The sequence below is a fragment of the Hydra vulgaris genome, chromosome 12 (genome assembly GCF_038396675.1).
Source record: "Hydra vulgaris chromosome 12, alternate assembly HydraT2T_AEP".
In the NCBI taxonomy this organism is placed as follows: Eukaryota; Metazoa; Cnidaria; class Hydrozoa; order Anthoathecata; family Hydridae; genus Hydra; species Hydra vulgaris.
The window spans coordinates 7,292,501-7,306,686 of NC_088931.1; the positions used below are offsets into that span (position 1 = coordinate 7,292,501).

General features: G+C 28.2%; 3 protein-coding genes across 6 annotated transcripts in view; 2 read left to right on the forward strand and 1 right to left on the reverse strand.

The window, feature by feature from the left end:
• LOC101237842 (uncharacterized) overlaps positions 1-1,235 on the reverse strand; it is a 27,517-nt gene extending 26,282 nt beyond the window's left edge. For all 4 annotated transcript variants that reach the window (XM_065811393.1, XM_065811392.1, XM_065811395.1 and 1 more), the window contains exon 1: positions 779-1,235. In XM_065811393.1, coding sequence (XP_065667465.1) covers positions 779-925 — 147 coding nt within the window. In that variant the 5' untranslated portion in view covers positions 926-1,235. The remainder of the gene's footprint in view (positions 1-778) is intronic.
• A 1,195-nt stretch (positions 1,236-2,430) lies between these two features.
• On the forward strand, positions 2,431-4,590 carry LOC136087825 (uncharacterized). The gene is made up of 2 exons (XM_065811396.1): positions 2,431-3,818; positions 4,032-4,590. Exon 1 carries the CDS (start codon positions 2,931-2,933, stop codon positions 3,813-3,815), a length of 885 nt encoding a protein of 294 aa, XP_065667468.1. The 5' UTR covers positions 2,431-2,930; the 3' UTR covers positions 3,816-3,818; positions 4,032-4,590.
• A 6,943-nt stretch (positions 4,591-11,533) lies between these two features.
• Positions 11,534-11,887, forward strand: LOC136087920 (uncharacterized). Its single transcript, XM_065811547.1, has one exon. The coding sequence runs from the start codon at positions 11,534-11,536 to the stop codon at positions 11,885-11,887; it is 354 nt and encodes a 117-aa protein (XP_065667619.1).
• The last annotated feature ends 2,299 nt before the right edge of the window (positions 11,888-14,186 follow it).

Sequence of the window (14,186 nt, forward strand, 5' to 3'; positions counted from 1 at the left end):
TATTACTATTATATTGTTAAATTTTAATATTATTATAATATGTTATTATTAATGTTATTTTTATATTATTACTAATATTATTATTAACATGTTATTATTAATGAAATTATTTTAATTTATAGTTATTATTTATATTATTGTTGTTGGTATTATTTTTATGGTTAACATTGTTATATAACTTTTACAGTTACTATTATTTCTTCCTTTTCTTACAATTATCACCTTTTATCTGACTTTACTTTTCTTTTTATTATCACTATTTATTATTATTAAATTTGATAGGTGTTTACTTAAGATTAGTATCATTACTATTTGTAAATATCCTTGATGTAAGATCTTTATTCAGATTAAATTTGATTTGATTTGATAAGTTTAAAAATTTTGTTATTATATCGCTACCATTTTTTATTATTTTTCTTAACTAGCAAAAAACCCCTCGAACCTCTCGCGCTAAATAAATTAGGTATTGAAATATTGCATTGGCATTTTTTTATTACAAGGCTCTAGGGCAGTGAAATTTTAACTTGCATGCAAATAAAACCTAAGCAAAGCGCCAAAAAATAAGTAACGAAACTCTAACCTTTTTTCTCCTGATTATCAAAGGGATAGAACTCATAACGGTCTTGTTATAGAACACACCGCTGAATTCGATGTATATAATTTTTTGACACTTTTATTTCTTAGATATAAAGTTTATATCTTATAAATGCGGAAAATAAAACTAGCTAATGCTTGGAGCAACTACCAAAGAGAAAGAAAAAAAAATTAATTAACTTACTGGAACGCCACACCAAAAGGGTGTAATAACATTCGAAGCATTGACCGCAATTATTGTACTGCAAATAACAATGACAACTCCAAAGCTTAACTGGCTAACGCCCAGCACACCAAACGTTAACGCAATCTTTTTGTGTATAAGCACCATTTTACTTGCAACACTTTATTTCATCTTCATTTTATTTTAGAAAACAATTGCAAAAAACAAAACTTCAACCTACTTGTTTGTAGTTGTTAAATGTTCAATAGGTGAGATATTTAATTACTCGACTTCAAAATAGTAACTTTACTTTTTGTTTCCTTTAGATATTAAAATACTTGGCAATAATGCACTTTTTAAGTTATTACTGATTCAAATAATCAATAATCAAATCAAAGAAACTAACATGTAAAAATATAAGATAGTAATTTTAATAATTGAAACTTCAGTCTCAAAGATAAATAATATTCAAAAAGTTAATCCACGTTTTCCCATTAAGTGGTATTCAGAGAAAATTCACAGTTTCTTAGCAATAAAAACTCACTGTTTCTTAGCGACAAAATATTATAAATTAACTATTTACTTTAAATGCTGAAAAAAATCAATGCAATGTCTCAAAATATAAATGTAATTATTTATTGATATAATTCTATTTAAAATTAGTTTTTATAACTCAACATCAACTCAACATCAACTAAACATCAAACAAAAATCTTTTTAATACAAGTTGAAATTATATTTATTTTTTATGAAATCGCGTTAATAATTTTTAAAAGAAATTTTTGTAACAATTTTATGTCGCGACAGGCTCAGTAACTACAAATCGCTTTTATCACTTATTTAATTTCTCACCCAGAGGCGATTTTACGGAAAGGGGGGTTCTACACCCCAAAGAAGGTAATTTTCAAGTTATACTATACATAAAAAACCCGACTATATGATTATTAAAAATAATCAAAACTTAACAACAACCAATTTTTAAGATTGCGTTGTATATTTTGATTGATATATTTTATTGCATTTAAAAAATTTTCGTTGTATTTAAGAACAAGATAATAATTCGACAAGAAATTTTAATGTTGGTCGTAAATGGCAGTTGCAAATTAATCATATTTGTAACAAAATCTTTTTTCGAATTTAAATTCTATCTTATATATATATATACATTAGGCGCGGATCCACCTTTTTTTGATGTTTGAGATCAACAAGTTCGTTTTGACAAGAGACCAACAAATTCGTAAAATATTTTTTGAATTATTCTTAAATAAATTTATATGTATAAATAAATTCTAAATTTTATACAATAATCTCTTATTGTTCTATAATTATGGCTACACAAAGTTTGAACCCCCTCAATATGAGGGGGTTACAAATTTTATAAGATCATAATTTTTGAACGCTATATATATATATATGTATATATATATATATATATATATATATATATATATATATATATATATATATATATATATATATATGTATATATATATATGTATATATATTTATATATATATATATATATATATATATATATATATATATATATATATATATATATATATATATATATGTATATATATATATATATATATATATATATATATATATATATATATATATATATATATATATATATATATATAGATATATAAACATTATTTGACAGCATCATATAATGGGTTCAAAACGTGTAAAATATGGCAATTGGTCAAATGAATTGTTAAAGCTAGCAGTAAATGCAGTTTTAGTTGATGGTTGCTCGAAATATTCTGCTGCTAAACAATATAAAATACCAAGGCAAACACTACATGACTATATAAAACGAGCGTCTGTTGATAATTGTGTTAAAAAGTTAAGTGCAGGACACCTAACAACACTCTCAGCTTTTTAAGAAAAAGAGCTTATAGAAGTTCTTCTGACCATGTCACAGAGATTATTTGGCCTGTCTCCAAAAGATGTGAACCAAATGGTATTCCAGTTTTGTGAATAAAATGGTATTATTTACAAGTTTAATTGTGGAACTAAGTCAGCAGGAAAAGAATGGTTTAGGGGTTTTTTGAAACGTCATAATAAACTCTCTGTAAGAGTTGCTGAATCAACGTCATTGCATCGAGCCATTGGGTTTAATAGAATAAAAGTTAATTGTTTTTATGATGAACTAGAAAAAATAATGTTTAATGCCAATGGAATGCAGATTATTCCACCATCAAACTTATTCAACGTAGACGAACCCGGATTGTCTTTATGCCATAAACCAGGAAAAGTTGTTGCCCTGAAGGGAAAACATAGTGTTGGCAGCTTAACAAGCTCGGAAAGAAGAAAAACAATCACAATAGTTTGTTGCCAATCAGCAAGCGGATTTTTTGTCCCTCCAATGCTGATTTATCTACGTATTCGAGTGAGACCTGAATTTTTAGATAAAACCCCAGTTGGTTCTATTTCTGGTGGCAGCAAAAATGGGTGGATAACAACTGGTTTGTTTGAAAAATGGTTTGATCATTTTTTACTAGCAGTCCAGCCACAGTCAAGAAACCAACCAGTTCTTCTAATTTTAGATGGACATTCAAGTCATAAAAAAAATCTTAGTGTTATTATAAAAGCTCGCGAGACAAATGTTATTATATTATCACTTCCACCCCACTGCACACACAAACTGCAACCACTTGATGTTTCATTTTTTAAAAGCCTCAAAATATTCTATGATCAAGAAGTTGGTACTTGGCTTCGTCATCATCCAGGTCGTCCTGTAACTGAATTAGAGGTTAGTGAATTATTTGGAATAGCTTATGGGAAAGCTGCAACTGTTCAAAATTGTCAGTCAGGGTTTAAAAAATGTGGAATATATCCATTTGATAGAAATGTGTTTACTGAAGAAGACTTTGCTGCAGTTAAGGCTACTGATCACTCATATATTGTATCAAAAATTTCAAAACCAAATATTACCTCTGAAATGCATCCTACTCTCAACAATGGGTTAGACTCTGCTAAAGATTTAGATCATGTTGATTTTGTCACAGAATGTATTATTGCTTTTCAAAAAGATAAATCATTTTAAAAGGTGTATTATTTTTACCATCTTCCACCATTTATTTTAAACACAGATTTAATTTGTTTTATATCAAGCAAAATAATAATTTTTCTGTTGTTTTATTAGCCTAAAAAAAAATTTCTTAAAAAATTTGTTCAAATTTCTTTAAAACATTTTAACTATTTTTTTATAATTTACATGTTGAATTTTATTCATCTTCTTAAATTAAATATTTTTATTTAGAATCTGTTTCACCAAACTTATCATTTACACTTCATAAGTCATTAGAATTAGCCACCTCTAATGAAACCTCACAACCTCATGGTGTTACATTTGGATCACTAGCTGGACTTGAAATTAAAAATACAAAACGAACAGGTATAAAAAGGAGGGTAAATCATGCTGAAAAAATTACTGGATCACCATATAAATCTCAGCTAGAGGAATCTTTAACTTTGAAATATAAGAACAGTCAGCCACGTAAAAAGTGCATTAAAAAAGATATATCTACACATCAAAAGGCACGTTTGAATAACCTTGATGCAAAAGGTGTGATTAATAAACAACTTTGTGCAAAATGTCAATACAGTTATGGTGATCCTGTCGATCCGTATTTAAAGGATAATTGGGATAAATGTCATAAATGCTCTAGATGGTGGCATGAAACATGTGCTGCTATATGTGGTGTTTATGCTAAAAAAGTATTTACTTGTGATGATTGTATGAAACACTGATTCTTTAAAAAAAAGTTATATGTCATATATTGATAAACTGTTTTTTAACTTTCTTAAATAAATCTCTTTTTATAAAATTTTCTTTGAATTTTGTATTTTATTTTTTTATGTTTAACTATAGAAGTTATGTAAAATATTATTTTATTAACTTCATATGAGCTTATAAACAAGAACTCTTATTTAAATAGAATTTAGAAATAATCATCGAAATCATAGAAATTAGTAATCATTTCATATACAATTTTACTTTGAAAGCAAATTTTTCTAATAAGGTTTCTGTTTTGGGTGATATATTCATACTTTACTAAAATAGGTGGTTCAAAAATTATTAATCTTTGCAGTTGCAACGCCCTTAATTAAAATTGTAACAGATTCCATTTAAGAGACAATTACTTTATACAATGGAGATTTATAGCTGTTTATAATATTTTAATTATATTAATGTGCTTCCAACAAACGTCTTAATTTTCTCAAGTATGCCGAATTTACCGTATCATAGTGCCGAAAATACCATACTAGGTCGCTAATTTCGTCATTTTTGAGTGTTTTGTAAAACAAATTTTACATGAAACTTTGTAAGTTTAAAACAATTTTTTAACTATTATTTAATAGATATATCTGCAGGGCATTAATATGCATGATTTTTTAACGTTATTAAAGCAACCGTTGTCTATAAACAACAAAATGGCTTAATACGCCGAAATTACCCTACCTTACCCTATATATATATATATATATATATATATATATATATATATATATATATATATATATATATATATATATATATATATATATATATATATATATATATATATATATATATATATATATATATATGTATATATATATATATATATATATATATATATATATATATATATATATATATATATATATATATACATATATATTCAATACAGGATCACTACACATTGTTCGTTACATTCTAACCATCAAACTAAAATCAAGAAATAACCTTTGCTTTGATTTAAAGCCGGATTCACTTTTATCACTAGCCATTTTTTTACTAGCCATTTTGGAAAGTTCAAATGACGCAGTTCAATTCAGTAATTTGTGGATATGATTCGTTAATAGGGTGGTTCAAATAACAACATTTTTGAAAAATATCTGCAGCTCACACATGTGTTTTATATGATAAAATAACACTGAATTTAAAAGTTTTTTGAATAAAAAATATTTTTGCTGGTCTCAATGACCCTTGAATATTTAAAAATATTGAATAAAAAAATTGAATTATATAAAAATTTCAAAAATAATCATCATTTTATAAAAAAAATATTATTTTTTTGAAAATGACATATTTTAGAAAATGACATATTTTAACAAAAAATAAAAAGTATGCGTTTTCGCAAAGTTTTTTAGTTATAAATTTTTACAAAGTTAAACCAACATTGTCCCAAGATAATCTTAAATTTCTATATTTTTCCTTACATCCAAAGTTATCTTACGTACGCTAATATTTCATGGGCAAGTACACACAAATCCAAATTGAATACTCTTTATATAAGTCAAAAACACGCATCAAGATTAGTTTATGATAAAGATAAACTCTCCCATGCTGAACCTTTAATAAAAACCTTAAAGCTCTAAATGTTTACTAAATAAGCATCAATCAAAATATTCTATTCATGCTTAAATACAATCTTGGACTAGTCCCATCGCATTTTTCAGATAACTTTTTTCAAATTAACTCTAATAGATATACCACAAGAGCAACAGGGAACTTCACATTACCTAAAAAAATGACAAAGTTCTCACGATTCTCTTTTTCCTACCTGGGTCCGTACCTGTATAACAAAGTAATATTCGAAAATATAGAACTTAAAGCATTAAATAATCCCGCCACTTTGAAAAAAAATTTATACTAAAATATTTATGTTTATCATCGACTGTATATAATTTAATCTCTTTTAACTTTATATAACAATTAATTAGATTTATTTAACCATTTAATAAGGTACTCGATGATAAGACTATATAGTCTTCTTTGAGTCTCCTTTACAACAACATGTTTATATTTGAAGTAACAATAGTTTTTAGTTTTGATTTGAAAAACACTGTTAGTTTTTATGATAAAAAACGTGATTTATTAATTTAACGTTATATTTTGTAATAATTGCTAAATTACGTATTCTTATGTTATTTTTTGTATTCTTTGCATTATATTATGTGATAGAGTTGTAACGTAATGAAGTGTAAATATATTGAAGCAGTAAAAAAAAAAAAAAACTTTTTTATCAATTTTTTTTTCTAAAATAATAATTATTTTTCAAATTTTAATATAACTTCGCTTCTTTTGAGATCCAACAATACATTTGAATAACTTTTAATTAATATTAGGGTACCATTAAATGTCTTGAGGCACTACTAAAAATATTTTTCATTCAAAAAACTTTTAAATCTACTGTTATTTTATCATATATAACACATCAATAACACATTATGGTAAACATATTAAGCTAACCAAGAGCTGTAGATATTTTTTCAAAATATTGTTTTTTGAACCTATGGGTTAAAGAAAAAATTAGATAATAATTTGAATTTTGCTTATTAAGATTCAATATGACATTTAACAATTTGTTATTTACTTTAATATTTTCTTTATATGTAAAGTAGAACAATATAAAAACCTGACTAGAAATTTTTTATATTGACCATTTGTGACAGTTGGATATTGACCAAATTTGTACCACTCTCTTTTATGAGATAGCATCAGTGCGGTCCATGCTACAGTACTTTCATGAATGGTTTTCAAAGGTTGAAAATCATTCATGAAAATGATTTTCAAAAAGTTGGAGATAAGAACACAATTGTAAGTTTTGGCATGTCATAAAAGATATTGGTAATATTATTTTTACAAATGTTATCATACCTGGAGATTTATATTGATTTTTAGTTTCTCAATGTTTAGTCGTTGTTGCGCTGTAAAAAAAAAAGTCCGTAGCTTTTATCAGACTTTTTCCGTTATGTTACGAAAAAATTTCGTTTTTCATAGATCAATACTATTTTTTAACAATTACATCTTTTAACACAATTTTGTCCGTACTTATGATACAGAAAAAGTCCTCATTTTATACGCCTTCAGAGTATACTATTTTGAAATGGTCTCTCGTGAAAAGGTCCCTCTTGATAGTTCCTCGAAACTAATGATATACAAATAATAGGAAAGAATATATATTTTTTATTCTTTCTTTTTTACACATTAAAGTAAATCGTCTTACAATAAAATAGTTAAAATGATAAACCGTTACATAATAAGAAATAAGTTAAAGATAAAAGAACGAGGATAGGGGAGACCGGGGATAGTTGGCCGCAAGGGTACGTTGACGAACTGCGTTTATCTTTAAAGCCTTTCATCAGAAAGTGACAAAAATTACTCAGAAACTTCCTAATTATACTAAGTCAGATCAAGTTATACTTGATCTGACTTAGTATAATAAGGAAGCTACTGGTAACATGTAACCCAGTCGATCTGCTTCATGTCCTGCTGCCTTGAAGGATACGCCTTTTTAGGCAAAGGCTAGGAGATGCCAACTCCGATTTAAAACACCCCCTGCCTTGGGGCTCTTGGTTGAGTAAAGGCTAGAGATGGTGTCTATTTAAAAATACTCCTCTTGGACAGATGTTAAATGCACCCGGCTACTGTCTTGTAGAAGGCCTCCTAGGCAAAGACTTAAGGGGTAAACAGATTCTATCTGTTGACCAGCCTCGCACCCCTTATTCATCTAGTATTTTTAATTCATCAATGTATTAAAAATACATCTAATAGATGTATTGAAAAAACATCTATTAGATGTATTTTTAATACATTGTTTCCAGTTTAGGATGTTGAATGCTGGATCTTCTTCACTCAATGCATGAGTTTTGCTTGTGTCTCTGTTTTTATGACTAGGCAACTCATTCTATTATCTCCTAATGAGGGTACAGCTCTAAAACTCAGTTTTATGGTTCTGAGGCCGGCTGGTAGTCAGGTTTCCCGAACTCTGTGTTAGCTCTCAGAGAGGCTGATTCCATCAACAGCTGAAAAATATCAAAGTATTAACATTGCCATGTTGCGCATGAATGGTTTCCCTGTTTGTACTTTTGGTGTGCATTGCGGAGGCCACATTTGGAGCCCTTTGTTACGGCTTAGAGTTTATTAGTAGTAATGAGGCAATTGCTTGGGCTATTAAACAGTGTTCTGAGTACTATCTATGCTTTGAGTCAAGTTCTTCAATCTAATTTAAAAATGAATAAAGTACCAAAAACTATAAAACACAAAAAACCATCATCATCACCAAGTGCTCTAAACCTATCATTCTCTAATATTCGTGGTCTTTGAAGTAACTTTTCTTCTGTTGAGTCTTATCTCTTGCAAAGTTCGCCAGACCTACTTGCTCTTTGTGAGACTAATTTGAGTTCGACTGTCTCATCTTGTGATCTTAGTGTTGATGGTTATCTTCCTCTAATTCGTAAAGACTCCAATAGTCACATGCATGGCCTCGGCATTTACATTCGTAAGAATTCACCCATTTGTCGTGAAACTAGGTTTGAATCCACAGACTATTCTTTCATGTGCTTTCGCTTAGCACCACTTCACTCTACTGCCTTTCTCTTTGTTCTATATTGCTCTCCTTCATCTCAAGACAACACTCTTTTTGACGTTATTTCTGATCATATTGACCAAGCCCTCTCTCTTTATCCATCAGCTAATATATTTGTTGTTGGTGACTTTAGTACTCACCACTCAGAATGGCTTGGCTCTAGTGTCAGTGACTCTGCAGGCATTAAAGCCCACAACTTTTGCCTTTCTCATTCCCTAACTCAAATAGTCAACTTTCCAACTCGCTTTCCAGACAACCCGAATCATCTACCTTCTCTACTCGACTTATGTCTTGTTTCTGATCCTATTCAGTGCTCAGTTTCTCCACATTCACTCTTAGGTTCTTCTGTTCACAGTTTGATCTCTCTAAAACTAATATCTCATTCTTATTCATCACCTGAATCCCCCTATTATCGAACCTCTTACAACTACAGTAAAGGTGACTGGGATTATTTCCGTAATTTTCTTCGTGATGGCCCTTGGGTAGAAATCTTTCGTCTTCCTGTCGACAAATGTGCTTCTTACATAACTTCGTGGATTCAGGCTGGAATGGAATCTTTTATTCCCTCTCGACAATTCCAGGTCAAGCCTCACTCTTCTCCATGGTTTTCCTCACATTGTGCTGCTGCGATTCGAAACCGTTACTTCCATATTTATCAGCAAAACAATTCTCCAGAAAACAGACGTCTGTTTATTATTGCAAGAAACAATTGTAAAACAATTGTAAAGAGGTTAAGGCCATTGCTCTTGACATTTCAAAAGCTTTTGATAAAGTTTGGCATGCTGGTCTTCTCCATAAGCTTTCTTCTTATGGTGTATCCGGCAACATCTTTAAGATCATTGAATCCTTCTATTCCAATCGTAGCATAAAAATTGTCCTCGATGGACAACACTCTTCTTCTTATTCTGTAGTTTCAGGGTTTCCTCAAGGTTCTATCCTTGGCCCTACTCTTTTTAACTTATATTAACAATCTTCCAGATATTCTCACATCTAAGGTGGCATTGTTTGCTGATGATACTACCATTTATTCTTGTCGTGATAAGAAACCAACACCTTCTGATTGCTTGGAGGAGGCATTTGAGCTTGAAAAGGATCTCACTTCTGCTACATCATGGGGCTCACAGTGGCTGGTGAACTTTAATTCAGATAAAACTCAATTTTTTTCAGCCACTCGTGATTGCAATAATTTTGATCTTCCTATATTTATGAACGGTGATGTACTCGATGAGTCACCTACTCTTCATCTTCTTGGACTAACTCTTACTTCCAATCTTTCTTAGAAACCATTTATCAAATCAGTTGCAAAATTAGCATCTGCTAAGGTTACATCTCTTTATCGAGCTCAACACTTTCTTACTTCTGATTCTATTCTCTATCTCTATAAATCTCAAATCCGGCCTTGTATGGAATACTGTTGCCATATCTAAGCCGGATCTTCTAATGATGCCCTTTTTCTTTTAGACAAGGTGCAAAAACGCATCGTAAACATAGTTGGACCTGCTCTTGCAGCCAACGTCCAACCAATATCATATCGTCGTAATGTTGCTTCTCTTTCTCTTTTCTACAAATACTAAAATGGGCACTTCTCTAAAGAGCTAGCGTCTCTTATGCCATCTACTAAAATTCATTCTCGTGTTACTCGTCATTCAATTAAGTTTCATCCTTTTTCTTTAACTGTTTCCTAAGTGCTCCAAAAACTCTTATTCGTCTAGTTTTTTTCCCCGAACATCATCTCTTTGGAATTCGCTTCCTTCATCTTGCTTTCCTGATTCATATAATTTGCAATCTTTTAAGTCGTCCGTCAATCGTTATCTTGCTCTACAATCTTCATCTTTTCTTTTTCAGTAACTTCCAACTTTAATTAGTGGCTGCTTGCAGCCTTGTTGGAACCAAAGATGTTTAAAAAATATATATATATTGACCATTTCATCATTCACTCACGGTGATTCAATACTTATTAAAACTTGGGATTTTATTATGCGCATGCGTTAGCTGCAAATATATAAATATCATTAATTTGATTAACTGCGTTACGCTTTCATTATACAGTGCTTACCAATTTGCCCGCTTGTTTGTGTTTTTTTGTTGTTGGTAAACTTGATCTTGTAAAATAAAGCAAAACCGATCACAAATGAACTTGATTTAGTATTGTAATTATTAGAATTTGAAGTAGTAAAATTGCTTTACTGGGATCAACAAAGCTTTGTTTTTAGCGAAATTAACATATTTTATTCATTTGTATTTTAGAAGAACTAAAGTATTTGTAAGATTTTGGTAAGTTGTTAACAATACTCCTTCTTTTTATCTTTTCAAAAAAAATAGTCCTTATTACCAGTCATTTTTTTACAAGAAAGTATAATGTTTTTGAATAGGGTAGATTTCACGAAAAAAAACTCCGTAAAATATGGCGAGTAATCACCAACAAAAACTATCCAGAGTATGTAGAATATGTAGAAACCTTTTAGGAAAAGACAGTTTAAAAACTGACAGTAAAACAGATCGAATTTATAAAGCTTTTAGAATAAATGTATCAGAAGATTCTCAGTGTATTCATCCAGAGAAAATGTGCATGAAGTGTTATACTTCTCTTAAAAACATCGAAAATAGAGGCAGTAAAGTTTTCAAAGTTCCAAAAATTTGGGTAAAATGTCCAACAGTCGAATGCAAATGTGTTTTTGGTATTCCTGGTCGAAAATCTCTATCTAATGTTGGGCGACCAGGAAAGATTAAAAAATGGACAAAATTTTATATAAAATAATTTCTTGATTCATTGCCTATACAAGAAGATAAAGAAATTTTAACAGAACTAAACCATAAACTAAATCCACATATAGTTTTATGCATTTGTAAGATTTGTGGGGAAGTTATGAATCAGCCTGTCATGCTAAAGAACTGTCAACACTCATTCTGTAGCTTGTGCATTTTATCAAATGTTAAAGATAAATTAGAAAATGATTCAAGTTGTCCATTATGTAAAACTAACATCACAATTGACAGCCTATCATAGTCTGTCCATATATCTGAAATTATAAAACATTTAACTACTATATGCAAGATTTGTGACAAAAAAGTATTTTTAAAAGACAGAAATTTTGAAAATCACGACTGCATAAAAATATCAAACAACACCATAAATGAAAACGACCAATTAGTTAGTATAAACAGTTTTTACCAAGTCACTGACACAAGTGAAATCCCATGAGAAGTCAATGATGCTGTTTTACATATCATTAAAAAAAAGTTGAATCAGTCCAAAACATCTACAATAGAATTTTTATCAGTTGGGCCTAGGGTAAGAAATATGTTTTTAACTTTATAGCAAGTTAAATAGTGTTTACTCTTCTATTACGCTAGATATAATTGTAATTATTAGAAATGTAGTAGTATTTAAACTTTATTATATCATTTTAATGCAATCGATATTTTAGGCAAGAGTAAATCAGTTTGATTTAGTTTTTTTAATATTAAATATAAGTTATAAAAAAAATATAAAATATTATTTTATTTTCTATTTGAAGTAATGTTTTGTTTAATTTACAGTCACTTTGTTTCATTTCTGCTTCCAAAGCCTATAAAGATAGCGCAAACAGTAGTAATAGCTCTCTAAGAAAAAGACAGAAATATTTATTGGAACAATTCAACCATACAGCTGGTAGTTCTCAGGACTCTAAAGTATGTCAAACAGCTGTAATGTTAAATGATGAAGCAAATAAAATTTTAAATAAAACCAATATTGGAAGAGTGGATTTAAATGCAGAAGAAATGGTTGCTTTAAAAGTTGATATGGGTATTCCTTGGAATAAATTGAAAACTATGGCTAGGTAAATACAAATATAATACCTAAAATACTTTTTGTAACTTCGTTTTTTATTTGAAAACTTGTAGTTCATTTTTACAATTGTTTATAATTGCAAAACTTATTGCTTGTATATTAATATTGTAGGTGGTTAAATTCGAAAAATATTAAAACTGCTTCAAACAACAAACAAAGAGTTGTTGCAAAAGAATGGGCTGGAAATGATTTAGTTGTTTTAGATGGACCATTTACATTTCAAAATGAAAATAATAATGTTGTTTTTGAAATTAAACTAGCTCCTTGGGCTTATATCAACGACCTACCACAAAATATAGAAAACCTACTAAATCTTATGGAAAAGTAATAACTCATTAATTTGAGATATTTTTAGTAAACACTTAAATTTATAAATTACTAGAAAAATAAAAGTTAATCTTTATACTAGTTTGTATAAGATAAATATATATATATATATATATATATATATATATATATATATATATATATATATATATATATATATATATATATATATATATATATGTTTTAACAAACAAGACAAACTTTTTAATTAATAAAACTATTTTATTAATTCTAAACAAAACAATACATGTTTCGACTATCAATAGTCATCTTCAGTTGAAGTTTAATTTTTAAATTTGTTTAAATACCTATATAGGTGATTTTTTCAATACCAATACAAAATGTAATTATCTGTGTACAAACTATTAATTTAATTACAAAAATACAACAAAAACTATTATAAGAATAACAAGTCATACTAAAAAAAACAAATAGAAAGTGACGAAAGAACAGGTTAATAAAAAAATACATAGAAAGTAATAACTAAACAGAAAGTGTCAATTGGACATGGTTGACCTGTTTGTTTATACTAGGTTTTAACCATTCTATTTTAACATGGTATGAACAAACAGGACAACCATGTCCAATTGACACTTTCTGTTTAGAAAGATATATAGACACACGAGGCAATATTATATATGTAAATATATATATATATATATATATATATATATATATATATATATATATATATATATATATATATATATATATATATATATACATATATATATATATATATATATATACATATATATATATATATATATATATATATATATATATATATACATATATATATATAAATATATATATATATATATATATATATATAATATATATATATATATATATATATATATATATATATATATATGTGTGTGTGTGTGTGTATGAG